The 13403-nt window shown below is 42.2% G+C and overlaps 1 protein-coding gene across 1 annotated transcript in view; it reads left to right on the plus strand.

Moving 5' to 3' along the window:
* The first annotated feature begins 3 nt into the window (after nt 1-3).
* Nucleotides 4-13403, plus strand: part of arfrp1 (ADP-ribosylation factor related protein 1) — a 39378-nt gene continuing 25978 nt past the window's right edge. The window contains exons 1-4 of the mRNA XM_048608428.1: nt 4-167; nt 4019-4112; nt 5266-5353; nt 9378-9460. Coding sequence (XP_048464385.1) covers nt 4020-4112; nt 5266-5353; nt 9378-9460 — 264 coding nt within the window. The 5' untranslated portion in view covers nt 4-167; nt 4019. The remainder of the gene's footprint in view (nt 168-4018; nt 4113-5265; nt 5354-9377; nt 9461-13403) is intronic.

A 13403-nucleotide genomic window follows, 5' to 3' on the forward strand; every position in this document is an offset into this window, starting at 1 on the left:
GCGCCGCCTTCATTCAGAAGAAAGCGACAGAAAAACTACAACATTTCGAAGCCTAAGGGGCGGTAGTAGATCCGATTTGATCAGTCGAAACTTCCGATTTGTGTCGTTTTCACCATTTGGAGTCTGGTACATATCAGAAGGATTTAAATGGATGCAAAGGTCTAAAGGTAAAAACTCCGTTTAGTAAGTGTTATTGGTAGAGAAAGGGTGACTCTTTAATTGAAAGTCATCACTCTAGAGCATACAAGAGACAATGAGGGATGTTCAAAAGTTTTATACTTCGTTGCTGTCATTAAATCCAGAGCTTCACAGATTATTTCATGAGCGACAGACTGCCTTACGTTTCTAAACACGAATAATATAAACCTTTATAACAGCGCCCTATTTCTTTTCTTGGGATCGTGTACCTGTAAAACCAAACATATGGTACACTATTTGGAGATAGCAAGAACTGTAGATGCTGGAGTCCTGAGGAAGGGTGTAAACCCGAAACGTGACTTTCCTGCTCCTCTGATGTTGCCTGACCTTCTGTGTTCCTCCAGCTCGACACTGTATTGATTATGGTTATTTGGAGCTTTGGAATGTAATTTTGTGTGTCATAGAGTCATAGAGAAATACAGCTTGGAAACAGACCCTTCAGTCCAACTCATCCGTGCTGACCAGATATCCTAAATTAATCTAGTCCCATTTGCCAGTATTTGGCCCATATTCTTCTTAAACCTTTCCTATTCATGTACCCATCCAGGTACAATTACAACATTTAAAAAGGTACCAGCCTCCACCACTTCCTCTGGCAGCTCATTCCATACACACATCACCCTCTGCGTGAAAAAGTTGCCCTTAAAGTCCCTTTTAAATCTTTCCCCTCTCACCTTAAACCTCTGCCCTCTAGCTTTGGACTCCCTCACCGCAGAGAAAAGCCCTTGTCAATTCACCCTATCAACATCTCTCATGGTTTTATAAACCTTTATAAGGTCATCCCTCAGTCTCCAACGCTCCAGGGGAAATTACCCCAACCTGTTCAGCCTGTCCCTATGGCTCAAACCCTCCAACCCTGGCAACATTCTTGTAAATCTTTTTCTGAACCCATTACAGTTTCAAAACATCCTTCTGTGTTATTATGTTCTTCCTCATGTATTGATCAAGATTAAATGGTGCCTACTTTAAATGGGTGCAGAGTCTGGAAAATAATTAGATTTCCTGTGATGTTAGCCAAATAATGCACATTAACTAAATATATGGCATACAGGTTATAGCATGTCAAATCAGGAGTGATCATATGTTGCTACATTTGAAGCAGCCTTCTCCATAAAGCAGGACTTTACAATCTCCATAGAATCTCTGACCTGGAAATGGTGCCAATTGGCAGTGACTTCACTTAGAGTTTTTGAGTCATACAGCACAGAAACCGACCCTTTGGTCCAATCCGTCCACACCGACCTTGTTCCCAAACTAAACTAGTCCCATCTGCTTGTGTTTGGCCATAACCTCCAAATCTTTCCTATTCATGCACATATCCAAATGTCTTTTAAACATTGTCACCGAACCTGCATCCACCACTTTCCCTGGAAGTTCATTCCACACACAAGCCAGTTGCCTTTCATGTCTTTTATAAATCTCTTTCCTTTGACCTTAAAAATATATAACACCAGTTTTGAATTCACCCACCCTCGGAAAAGCCCCTTGACATTCACCTTATCTATGCCTCATGATTTTATAAACTTCATTAAGGTCAGCCCTCAACCTCCTATGCTCCAGTGGAAAAAGTCCCAGTCTTTCCAGCCTATATTTATTACTCAAACTCCCCATTCCTGGCAACATCCTGGTAAATCTTTTCTGAACCCTCTCCAATTTAATAATATCCTTCCGATTGCAGGGTGACCAGAACTGCACACAATACTCCAAAAGATGCCTCACCAATTTTTTGTAAATCCTCAATATGACGTCCCAACTCCTATACTCAAAAGCTCTGAGCAATGAAGGCAAGCTAACTAAATGCCTTAACCACCCTGTCTACCTGTGACTCAAATTTCAAAGAATTATGTACCTGAACCCCTTGGTCAATCTGTTCTCAAGCACAATGCAAGGCCCTACCATTAATTGTATAAGTCCTGTGTGAGAAGTGCATCTTTTTGTGGGGTGGAATGGTAGCTAAGTTGTTAGCATTGCTGCCTCACACGCTAGGGACCTGGGTTCGTTTCCAGCCTTGGGTGACTGTCTGTGTGGAGTTTCCACATTCTCCCTGTGTCTGTGTGGGTTTCCTCCCAGATGTGCAGATTAAGTGGATTGGCCATGCTAAATTGCCCAGAACTTGGGGATGTATTTTTAAGGTGAGAGGAAAAAGATTTTAAAAAAGACATGGGGGCGGCAAATTTTTTTTTACAGAGTGGCTTGTGTATGGAATGAACTGCCAGAGAAAGTGGTGGGTGCAGGCTCAGTGACAACGTTTAGAAGATATTTGGATAAGTGCATGAATAGGCAAGGTTTGAAGGGATATGGTCAAGTGCAGGCATGTGGGACTAGTTTAGTTTGGGAACATGGTCAGTGTGGACTGATTGGACCAGACTTTCCATGCTGTATGACTCTAAGTACAGTCACTGTCAATTTGCATTATACCCAGGTCGGGGATATGTAGGTTAGATGGATTAACCATGGGAAATGCAGGGTTACAGGAGTAGGGTTGGGGGTTGGATCTGAGTGGAATGCTGTTTGGAGGGTTGGTGTGGACTCACTGGGCTGAATGGACTGCTTCCACACTGTAGAGATTCTGTGATTCTATTCAATGATACAGTGTAGCAGGAAGGAAAAGGCAACAGGAAATGGAGTGGTAGAGCTGGGATTGGGGTGGTGAGTGAGGATTCGCCCTGGTATTCAAGGTGATACTTACAAATTAGAAAAAAATACTTTAAGATATTATTATTTAACATGGGTGTTGGTTAGCTCACTTGGCTGGCTGGCTAGTTTGCTTTGAGTAGTGATGAAAACAACACAGGTTCGATTCTCATACTGACTGCAATCACTGCTTTCTCAGCCTTGTCGCTTGTCGGAAGCACAGTGAGCCTCCAGTTAATCTCACTGTCAGTCATCTCAGGAAAAAGCAGCCTGTGTCCTCTTGGATGGCATCTTTCACATTCACTCACACCAGTGTAATATCTTTTGGTTTATATTTCTAAAAGGTGGAAATGATCAGTTAGGCAAGAGATGTTCAATGATATTGGTGGAAGTAGTCATGTTGGGAGCAAGCACCATAATTATAGTGGCAGCAAGGATGATTTTTGAGGTAGCTGGAAGTGAGAAAGTGGTGGCCAATTGGGAACCAGGGCTATATTTGACCATATGGTAAAGGAATAGCTACAGGGAGAGGAACTCCTACCTTGGTAAGTGAAGTGGAGGTAGATGTGAATGTGGTAGGCAGTGGGCCTAGAACTAGACCAGAAAAGCCAACAGGTGGGAGAGAACCCAAACACAGCAAAATTTTCTGAAAAAAATTTGGAGTGGGGTGTGAGTGAGCATCTCAAATGGCTACAGTCAGTCTTTTTTTCAAAAGTATGGTTTTGTGGTATAAGAATGGAACAGAAAGAATAGTTACACCTAAGTGTGGCACGTTGCACAACAAAAAAAAACAAATTTCACAAGATTTGTATTAGGTTTCAGTAAAATGGATGGACTTGTGAATAAGATGCAGTTCTGATCTCTGTAATCGACAATGTCACTCATGTTTGCCAAATTTACATTGCCCTCCACAGCAAAGTTAGACTGTAGGAATAATGTAAATGTAAGATAATTTTGGATTTTTCATAATTGCCTCATTTTGTTAAAGCTATTGTGTAGTATCAGCAACGTCAGCAGAGGAACTTTTCACAGAAAGCACTCATGCCAATTCATTTATATATATAAAAAAACGTTGTTGTCAGAATCCGATCTTGTCTCTGTTCTTGCTGTAATAATGAGGGAATAACTTTGACCTATTTATTTATAATAGAAGCGCTCGAAAGATGGACTCATTTTGTTTTTACAGGATGTACACACTACTATCTGGCTTGTGGAAGTACATGTTCCAGAAGGATGAGTATTGCATTCTGATCCTGGGATTGGACAATGCAGGCAAAACTGTGAGATGATATTTATGACTTTTGACTTGCCTTCATACACTAATGGGCTTTGTGCTCAGCCAATGTAGCTGTCATATGTGTCTCCCTTTATTATTTTCTTCTTTTCTCTCTCATGCTGCATGCATTTCTGTTCTTTCACCTTTGCATGTGCATCTGTGCCCTCTACCTCCCATATAACTCATTCATGAAAAGGTCACTGCATTGATTAAATTTCACATTTTTGCCTTCCCTTTCGTTACCACTGAATTCCTGATTTTGAGTTATGTTGCCTTTTGAGTTATGTTGCCTTTTGTAGCATTGTAATTTAACCAGAATTTTAAACTGATTTTTAAAAAAAGCATCAAGTTAGTATGTAACCATGTTTACCAGAAACAAAAAACAATAGTTTGGTGTTCTGTGAGCGATAGCAGTATAAATTGGCAAAAATTAGAAATTGTTTTCTTATCAACAATCACAAGTGAAGTAGTATTGTGCAATATTTCATGTTAATTGAAGTAAATGCAGTGCTTAAAAATTGAATTTGATAACTCAAATGAACAAATTACTTTTAATTATGAGGAGTGGCATGTATATTGTTTATACATAAGAGGTCAGTAAAGCCTAAAGAATGATCTAAAAATCGAAAGAACTGTGGATCCTGCCAATCAGAAACAAGATCAAACATTGCTGGAAAAACCCAGCAGGTCTGGCAGCATCTGTGGAGACAAAGCAGAGTTAAAATTTCGAATCCAGTGACCCTTCTTGAAGGGTCAGTGGACCAGAAATGTTAACTCTACTTAATCTCCACAGATGCTGCCAGACATGCTGAGTTTTTCTGGCAATTTCTGTTTTCGTTGAAGAATGATCTTTATGGATTCATTGTGTGTTTTACAACAGCACAGTTTGGGATTAACATTTTTTCTGATTTGAATGAATCTTTACATCTGCGATACATGTGTTAACCAAATTACATCCAAAGAATGAAATATTATCTCATATAAAAGCACTCTGCAGGTTACTGCTGTTTATTGAGTTGTCAAGTTCATCAACCATTCGTATAACTTAGCTATGAGGAATAAATTATGGAAGAGTAGTGTTTTTATGCAGAGGTGTTCAAATTTCATTGTGGCATAATTTTAGTTTACTCTTTTTGTTGTTTGACCAACCTGTGCAGACCTTTTTGGAGCAGACAAAAACCAAGTTTAACCGTAACTACAAAGGAATGAACTTGTCAAAGATCACAACTACAGTTGGCTTAAACAGTAAGTTTGTAGGCTAAATTTTGTGTGTTTTTTTTCCAGAGAATATGTTCTTGCTGGTATTGATGATTATGACGATGTACTAGAAGTTTGGAAAATATAGTATCAAATTTTGACCGATTAAAGCTCAAAATTTGAGCATCAAATATAGTTTTTTCTTCCCCCCCCCCCCCCCCCAAAAAAATAAAAGAAATGTGGGAGTTAATAAGAAGGAAATAACAAACCCAGATTGTACAATAGTTAATCTTTTAACAATTACCAATGATCAGTTTAGGTAAAAAAAAAATCGAAACATCAGGATGTCTTAAGCAGGAAATACAGATTTAGTATAAACCATAAATACATTTAACAATAAACATACAATATGAGTAAATAACTCTTCTAGAAGCTAAAAGGAAAATCCCTGGAAGAAAAAATGGAATGGAATCCTATCATCACAAGGAAAAAGTGAGACACCTGCTGTCAAAATTCTTTACTACTGCAGGTGCAAATGGTAGGACAAGCCATACAGCAGATGAAGATGCACGAGGAGTTGCAAGTTTGTTTGAGGAAGTATGAATGGAAGTCTGATGATCATAGAATACCCAGAGTCTATTAAATATACAGTAAACCAGGAAAGTTGGTCCTCTCTTCCACCTTAATGTTCACTCTGAGGCACAAGGTGGAGATTGTTCTAATCATAAATTTACAATCTTTGGTAATTCCTCAAGCCAGGTGGAATGTAAACATGTACCAATCTAACTGTAAATGACTGAAGTGCACTCAACGATATCAGGAATGGTGTAGTGACAATGGAAATCATGTACAAGATACCTAGCAAAGGAAGTAAGAACAAAGACAGACCGTTAAAAGATCATGGCTAATCTGTTTCACACTCCATATTGCCAATTACCTCTGAGTCACCTGCTGAACAAGAATCTATCAAGCTCTGTCTTAAAATATTCAATGACTCTGCCTCCACTACCTTCTGAGGCAGAGAGTTCCAAAGTTGCAAAACCTGAGACAGAAAGATTTTTCCGCATCTGTCTTGAAAGGGCAACTCCTCATTAAACAGTGTCCTCTAGCTCAGGCCTGACCTTTTTAATATGCAATTGGATAGCAATTCTGTGAAGTATTTTCAGAATTATTAATGCAATTTTGTAAAATTATTTATAAATTAATGCAGATGCATAAAAGTAACATGCGAAAAGCTAAAATATAATCAGAAAAGTTCTAGCAATAGTCAGCAAGTCAGGTAGTGTCTGTGGAGAGAAAGAAACAGTTAATGTTTTTTAATCTTTATCAGAACTGGGAAAAAAACTGAAATGTAATAGCTTTTTAATGTGGGTTCAAAAGGACAAAAGTGAAGGTCTGTGCTAAGGCAAAAGATGGGAGACATTGAATAATGAGAGTTGGTGGTGCAGAGCAAAAGGGAGTGGTAAAGAGATAAGCAAATAAGCAAAAGATGAGTCCACATGAGGTGCAAAGTAATAATGAGTTGTCATCTGATCAAACGAGAAAAGCAAGGTTAAGGCCAATCCATGCAAGCGGAATATAACGAAAGTGAGGCAGAAATCATGGTCTGAAATTGTTGATCACAGTGTCAAGTTTAGAAGACTGTAAAGTAGCTAATCAAATGATGAGATGCAATTCTTCTACCTTGTGTTGAGCTACACTGCAGTATGTTGAGGACAGTATCCATTTGAGAACAAGGCGGAGAATTAAAATAACAAGTCACCAGAAGTTCAGATGTCAACGCTTCTGGATTGAATAGAGATGTTGCAGAAAACTGTTTGGTCTCTGCACTGTAGAGGAGCCTGCATTGTGAGCAGCAAATATAGCATACATAAATTGCTGCTTGCCCTGGAAGGGATTTGAAAGCGTTGGACTGTGAGGTGGGAGGAGGTAAGAGAATATGATTTGCAGGGCCAGTAGGCTGAGGAGTGGCAGACGGAGTTTAATTTGGATAAATGTGAGGTATTGCATTTTGGTAAATCAAACAAGGGCAGGACTTGAGTCATAGAGATGTACAGCACAGAAACAGACCCTTCAGTCCAACTCGTCCATGCCAACTAGATATTAAATAAATCTAGTCCCATTTACCACCATTTGGCTCATATCCCTCTTAAATCCTTCCTATTTGTATAGCCATTCAGATGCCTTTTTAAAATATTGTAATTGTACCAGCCTTCTTCACTTCCTTAAGCTGCTCATTCCATGCACGCACCACCGTTTGTGTGAAAATGTTGCCCCTTAGGTCCCTTTTTAAATCTTCTCCTTTTCACCTTAAACCTATGTCCTGTAGTTTTGGACTTCCATACTCCTGGGGAACGACCTTGTCTATTTACCTTATCCATGCCTCTTATTATTTTATAAACCTCTATAAGGTCACCCCTCAGCCTCTGACGCTCCAGAGAAAATAGCCCCAACCTATTCAGCCTCCCCCTGTAGCTCAAACCCTCCAACCCTGGCAACACCTTTGTAAATCTTTCCTGAACCCTTTCAAGTTTCACAACATCCTTCCAATAGCGGGGATATCAGAATTCTACAATTAATGGTAGAGCCCTGGGTAGTGTTGTAGAACAGAGACACCTAGGAGTTCAGGTACATTAATTATTTGAAAGTTGCGTCAGGGGTTGACAGGATTGTCAAGAAGTCATTTAGCATGCTTGCCTTCATTGCTTGGACCTTTCAGTATCGGACTTAGGACGTCATGTTGAGGTTGTACTGGATGTTGGTGAGATTTCTTTTGGAGTACTGCATGCAGTTCTGGCCACCCTGCTATAGGAAGGATATTATTAAATTGGGCAGGGTTCAGAAAAGAATTAGCAGGATGTTGCCTGGAACAAAGGGTTTGAGTTATAAAAGTCAGCTGGATAGGCTGGGAGATAGTAAGAACTGCAGATGCTGGAGTCAGAGTCAACACAGTGTGGAGCTGGAGGAACACAGCAGGTTAGGCAGCATCAGAGGAGCGGGAGAGTCGACATGTTGGGTCGGGACCCTTTATCAGTCCTGATGATGGGTCCTGGCCAGAAACATCAACTCTCCTGCTCCTCTGATACTGCCTGACTTGCTGCGTTCCTCCAGCTCTACTCTGTACTGGATAGGCTGGGACTTATAGAGGTTCATAAAATCATGATGGGCATAGATAAGGTGAATAGCAAAGGTCTTTTCCCTAGGGTGGGAGAGTTCAAAACTAGAGGGCATATTTTAAAAGTGAGAGGAGAAAGTTTTAAAAAGCACACGAAGGGCAGCTTTCTTTTTTCAGAGTGGCTCGTATGTGGAGTGAACTGCCAGAGGAAGTGGTGGATGTAGGTACAGTTACAACAATTGAAAGACATTGGGATAGGTACATGAATAGGAAGAATTTGGGGGGATATGGGCCAAATGCAGGCAAGCATTACGAGTTTAGTTTGGGAACACGGTTGGTGTGGATGAGTTGAACCGAACAGTCTGTTTCCGTGCTGTGTGACTGAGTCTGTCTTCTCTCTTTATGCTCAAAAGTGCCTTGCAAAGGGACAAGGTGGTAGACGAATGGGCTAGAATACAGCAGAGCAAATGGTCCCTTCAGAATACGTGTCTGATAGTGGCATCACACTGTGGGTGTTGAAAGGTGATTACTTCAACTTGGAGGCCGTGGTGTGGAAAGTGAGGACAAGTGGAACACAATTATCATTCTAGGAGGGATAAGAAGCAGTGAGAGAACAGTGCTTGGAAATGGGTTGGACATAGTTGACTTGCATTTTGAAATTTTAGGTTGACCAATGCAAAAACTGATGAAAGATGGTTTCTTATGATACCTTGATAGTCAGATGTATTGTGTCATCTGTAATTGATTTATAAATCAATTATGAATGGCAGGGCAGGCTGAATGGGCCTGAAAGTCCTACTTCTGTGAAGTGTTATTCTTCTAGCTAGTAATTATTTCATTTATACAAATATGTATGCAGGTAAGTACAGTAGTCAACCGTAATATTGTTCATTCTTTTTGTATTTACTGGTTCATACTCATTCTCTGAACCATCAATTAATTTTGTTCAATTTGAAGTTGGCACCATTGATGTTGGATCAGCACGTCTAATGTTCTGGGATCTTGGAGGACAGGAAGAACTGCAGTCATTATGGGACAAGGTATTGTTGGCTAAAATTTTGTCAATAAATGTTCTGCTTGAATCAAAAAAAAAATGATAAACCAGTTTGAAAGTTGGGTTTGTAATACATCATACATTTCATAAGTGGCAGTCATTTTTATCAGCCGCTGGGTGACCATTCTTTGTAAAAATGTCTGGTTGAGTATTGACAGATTCCAACAGTGGAGACCAGCAAAACTTGTGTTATGACTAAGTGGGAGCAAGACAATGGTTTTTTTTTTAATTCTTTCATGAGATAGGGTGCCAGGGGTTAGGCCAGCATTTATTGGCCAGAGAGCAGTTAAGAGACAACCACATTAGTAGGCCTGGAGTCACGTGGAGAGCAGACCCAATCAGGACAGCAAAGTTTTTGTTCACTAAAAATGGGCTTTTACACCAACTGACTCTGGATACGTGGTGACCACTAGACTAGCTTTACTCAAATTCCACCAGCTGCCATTACAGGATTCACAACCATATGCCCAAAGCATTACTAATGCCCAAAGATTACTAGTGTATTGCCACTACTCCATACCTCCCCTTTATTTCCACTACTCAAATAGCCACAACATAAATTTGAATGTTTTACCCAGTCACCAATTAGCTATTTTATCTATGTTGAGTTTTAAGTAGCGATTTATCAACCAGGTTTCTTTAATAAACAACAAAATTATTTGTTTATTGTGGAAATGAAATATATTTGCAAAACATGTAGGCTAGTTAACACATTGTTTGAAAGGTTGAAGCATAAATATCTACCTTCTAAACACACTAAAAGTGCAAATACTCATCCATTCACACCATATACCCAGAGTCAATTGGCATAAAAGCCCATTTTTAGGGAACGAAAGCTTTGCTGTCCTGATTGGGTCTGCTCTACAATGTGACTCCAGGCCCACTGATGTGGTTGTCTCTTAAATGCAGAGATTCACTTTGAAGGAGAAAACACATGTTGACCTAAGATGAGTTGTTGAAGGCAAAAAGGATTATCTGTGGAAGTTCAAAATGGCTGTCAGTCTGCCATTCACCAAACATAAGTGGCTGTCTCTGGGATGTTTGCAAGTGCAGCATCGCCAGGGTGGGGATCAATGATTCTTCCAAAGAATCACACTGGTTTCAGACTGGATTCATAAGAATTTTCCAAGAAAAAGGAGAACCACGCTAGGAAGTTCCTTTCCTTCAGCAAGCTGGTCACCAAATACTCCAATAAATATCCAAAGCACAAACTAAAACTTGACCATTTTGAATCCAGGCAGGTGATCATCAGTAAACAAGCACTTATCACAAAGCATGCAACTACCAAGAAATACCTCTTTAAAAAACAAACAATTCAGATATCCACAATCTTTTGAACTGAAGACTGCAAAAATTATTAAATAGTTCTTTGATACTACAGAACTTGAGTATTGCTGAAAAAAAAGTTTTTTTTTGAAGCTTTTTGGCTTACGCACATCAGGACAATTCACAAGAATAATTCAAGGGGATAACTAACATTTACACTGCACAACAGGAGAGCACTGTGTGGACTCTAGAGGTGTTGGTGAATGTATCTGTTGATGCTGATTCATATTTAACTGCCAGGCTTTGTATAAATTTTAAACCAGCAGGTTGACTCTGATACAACACAGTGTGGAGCTGGAAAAGCACAGCAGGCCAGGCAGCATCAAAGGAGCAGAAAAGTTGACGTTTTGGGTCAGGACCCTTCTTCAGAAATGGGGAGGGCGAAGGGAGCTGGGAAATAGAGAGAGAAGGGGTGGGGCTGGAAGGTAGGTGGGATGGTGATAGGTGAGTGCAGGTAGGGAGTGGTGGGCATTCGTCAGTGGGAAGGGTAGGGTGCATAGGTGGGAGAGAAGATGGACAAGTTGTGTCAGGTCAAGGAGGCGGGGATGAGAGGGAGGATTGGACATGGGTTGAGGCCAGGGGTGGGGAGATTTTAAAACTGGTGAATTCCATGTTTAGGCCATCGGGCTGTAGGCTGCTGAAGTGGAATATGAGGTCCTGCTCCTCCAGTTTGCGGGTGGTGACATTGTGGTGCTGGAGGAGGCCCAGGATGGACATGTCACCCAGGGAGTGGGAGGGGGAGTTAAAATGGTTGGTGACTGGAAGGTGTTATCGTTTGTCCCATACAGAGCTCAGATGCTCTACAAAATGGTCTCCAAGTCTACGCTTGGTCTCACCAACGTACAGGAGGCCACATCCGGAGCAATGGATACAGTAGACCAAGTTGGTGGATGTATAGTGAACCTCTGCTGGATATGGAAGGTTTGCTTTGTGCCTTGAATGGAGGTGAGGGGGGAGGTGTAGGGTCAGGTGTAGCACTTCCTGCGGTTGCAGGGAAAGGCGCTGGGTGTGGTGGGGTTAGTGGGGAGTATGGAGCGGACAAGGAGTCAGAGTGAGCAGTCCCTACGAAAGACAGATAGAGGTGGGGAGAGGAATATCTCTGGTCGTGGGGTCAGATTGCAGGTGGCGGAGAATGATACGCTGGATGCGGAAGTTGCTGGGTGATATGTGAGGACCAGAGAGATTCTGGTGAGGGAGTTTGAGGACAGAAGTGCGGGAAATGCAAGAAATGTGTTTGAGGGCATTTTTGATCACTAGAGGGGGGATGTTGCGGTCCTTGAAATAGGAGGATTAGAACGCCTTCCGCTGTCTCCATTTCTAGTAACCGCCTCAACACTGACATCTATTTCAAGCCCACCGACTCCCATAACTATCTGGACTACACCTCCTCTCACCCACCCTCCCGCAAGAATATGATCCCCTACTCCCAATTTCTCCACCTCCACCACATCTGCTCCCAAGATGGAGCGTTCCACTCCTGGACATCCCAATGTCCTCCTATTTCAAGGACCGCAGCTTTTCCCCCCTCCAGTGATCAAAAATATCTCTTGCATTTCCTGCACTTCTGCTCAAACTCCCTCCTCCCAACAAAAATAAAGACAGAGTCCCTAGGTCCTCACATATTGCCCCACCAACCTCCGCATCCAGCATATCATTCTCCGCCACTTCGGCCACCTACAATCCGACCCCACGACCAGAGAGACATTCCCCCCCCCCCCCCCCCCCCCTCCCCACCCCCACAACGACCCCCCCCCCCCCCCCCCCCCCGTCCCAGAGTGATATGTCCATCCTGGGCCTCCCCTAGTGTCACAATGACACCATCTGCAAACTGGAGGAGCAACACCTCGTACTGCGCCTTGACAGCCTACAGCCGATGGCCTAAGCATGGATTTCACCAGTTTTAAAATATCCTCATCCCATGTCCAGTTCTCCCTCTCATTCCCGCCTCCTTGACCTGACATAACCTGTCAATCTTCTCTTTCACCTATCCGCCCCCCCACCTCACTGACCAATCCCCACCACTCCCTACCTGCACTCACCTATCACCATCCCACCTACTTTCCCCAGCCCCACCCCTCCTCTCCCTATTTATGTCCTATCTCCCTTCCCCCTCCCCATTTCTAAAGAAGGGTCCTGACGCTAAACATAAACTTTCAGCTCAGTGATAGCACAGCTGCCTCACAGTGCCAGGGACCCGGGTTCAATTCCACCCTCGGGCGACTGTCTGTGTGGAGTTTGCACATTCTCCCTGGGTCTGCATGGGTTTCCTCTGGGTGCTCTGGTTTCCTCCCACAGTCCAAAGATGTGCAGGTTAGGTGGATTGGCCATGCTAAATTGCCCATAGTGTTCAGGGCTGTGTAGATTAGGTGGGTTATAGGGGGATGGGTCTGGGTGGGATGCTCCAAGGGTCGGTGCAGACTTGTTGGGCTGAGGGGCCTGTTTCCACACTAGGGATTCTATGATTTCCTGCTCCTAAAATGCTGTCTGGCCTGCTGTGCTCCTCCAGCTCCACACTGTTGTCTTTGATTCCCACATCTGCAGTTCTTTCTATCTTAAGGTTGACTTTGATCATTCAGGGCAGTGCCCTGGCCAGTGAACCAGTG

This window comes from Rhincodon typus, chromosome 19 (assembly GCF_021869965.1).
Source record: "Rhincodon typus isolate 14 chromosome 19, sRhiTyp1.1, whole genome shotgun sequence".
NCBI classification, from domain to species: Eukaryota; Metazoa; Chordata; class Chondrichthyes; order Orectolobiformes; family Rhincodontidae; genus Rhincodon; species Rhincodon typus.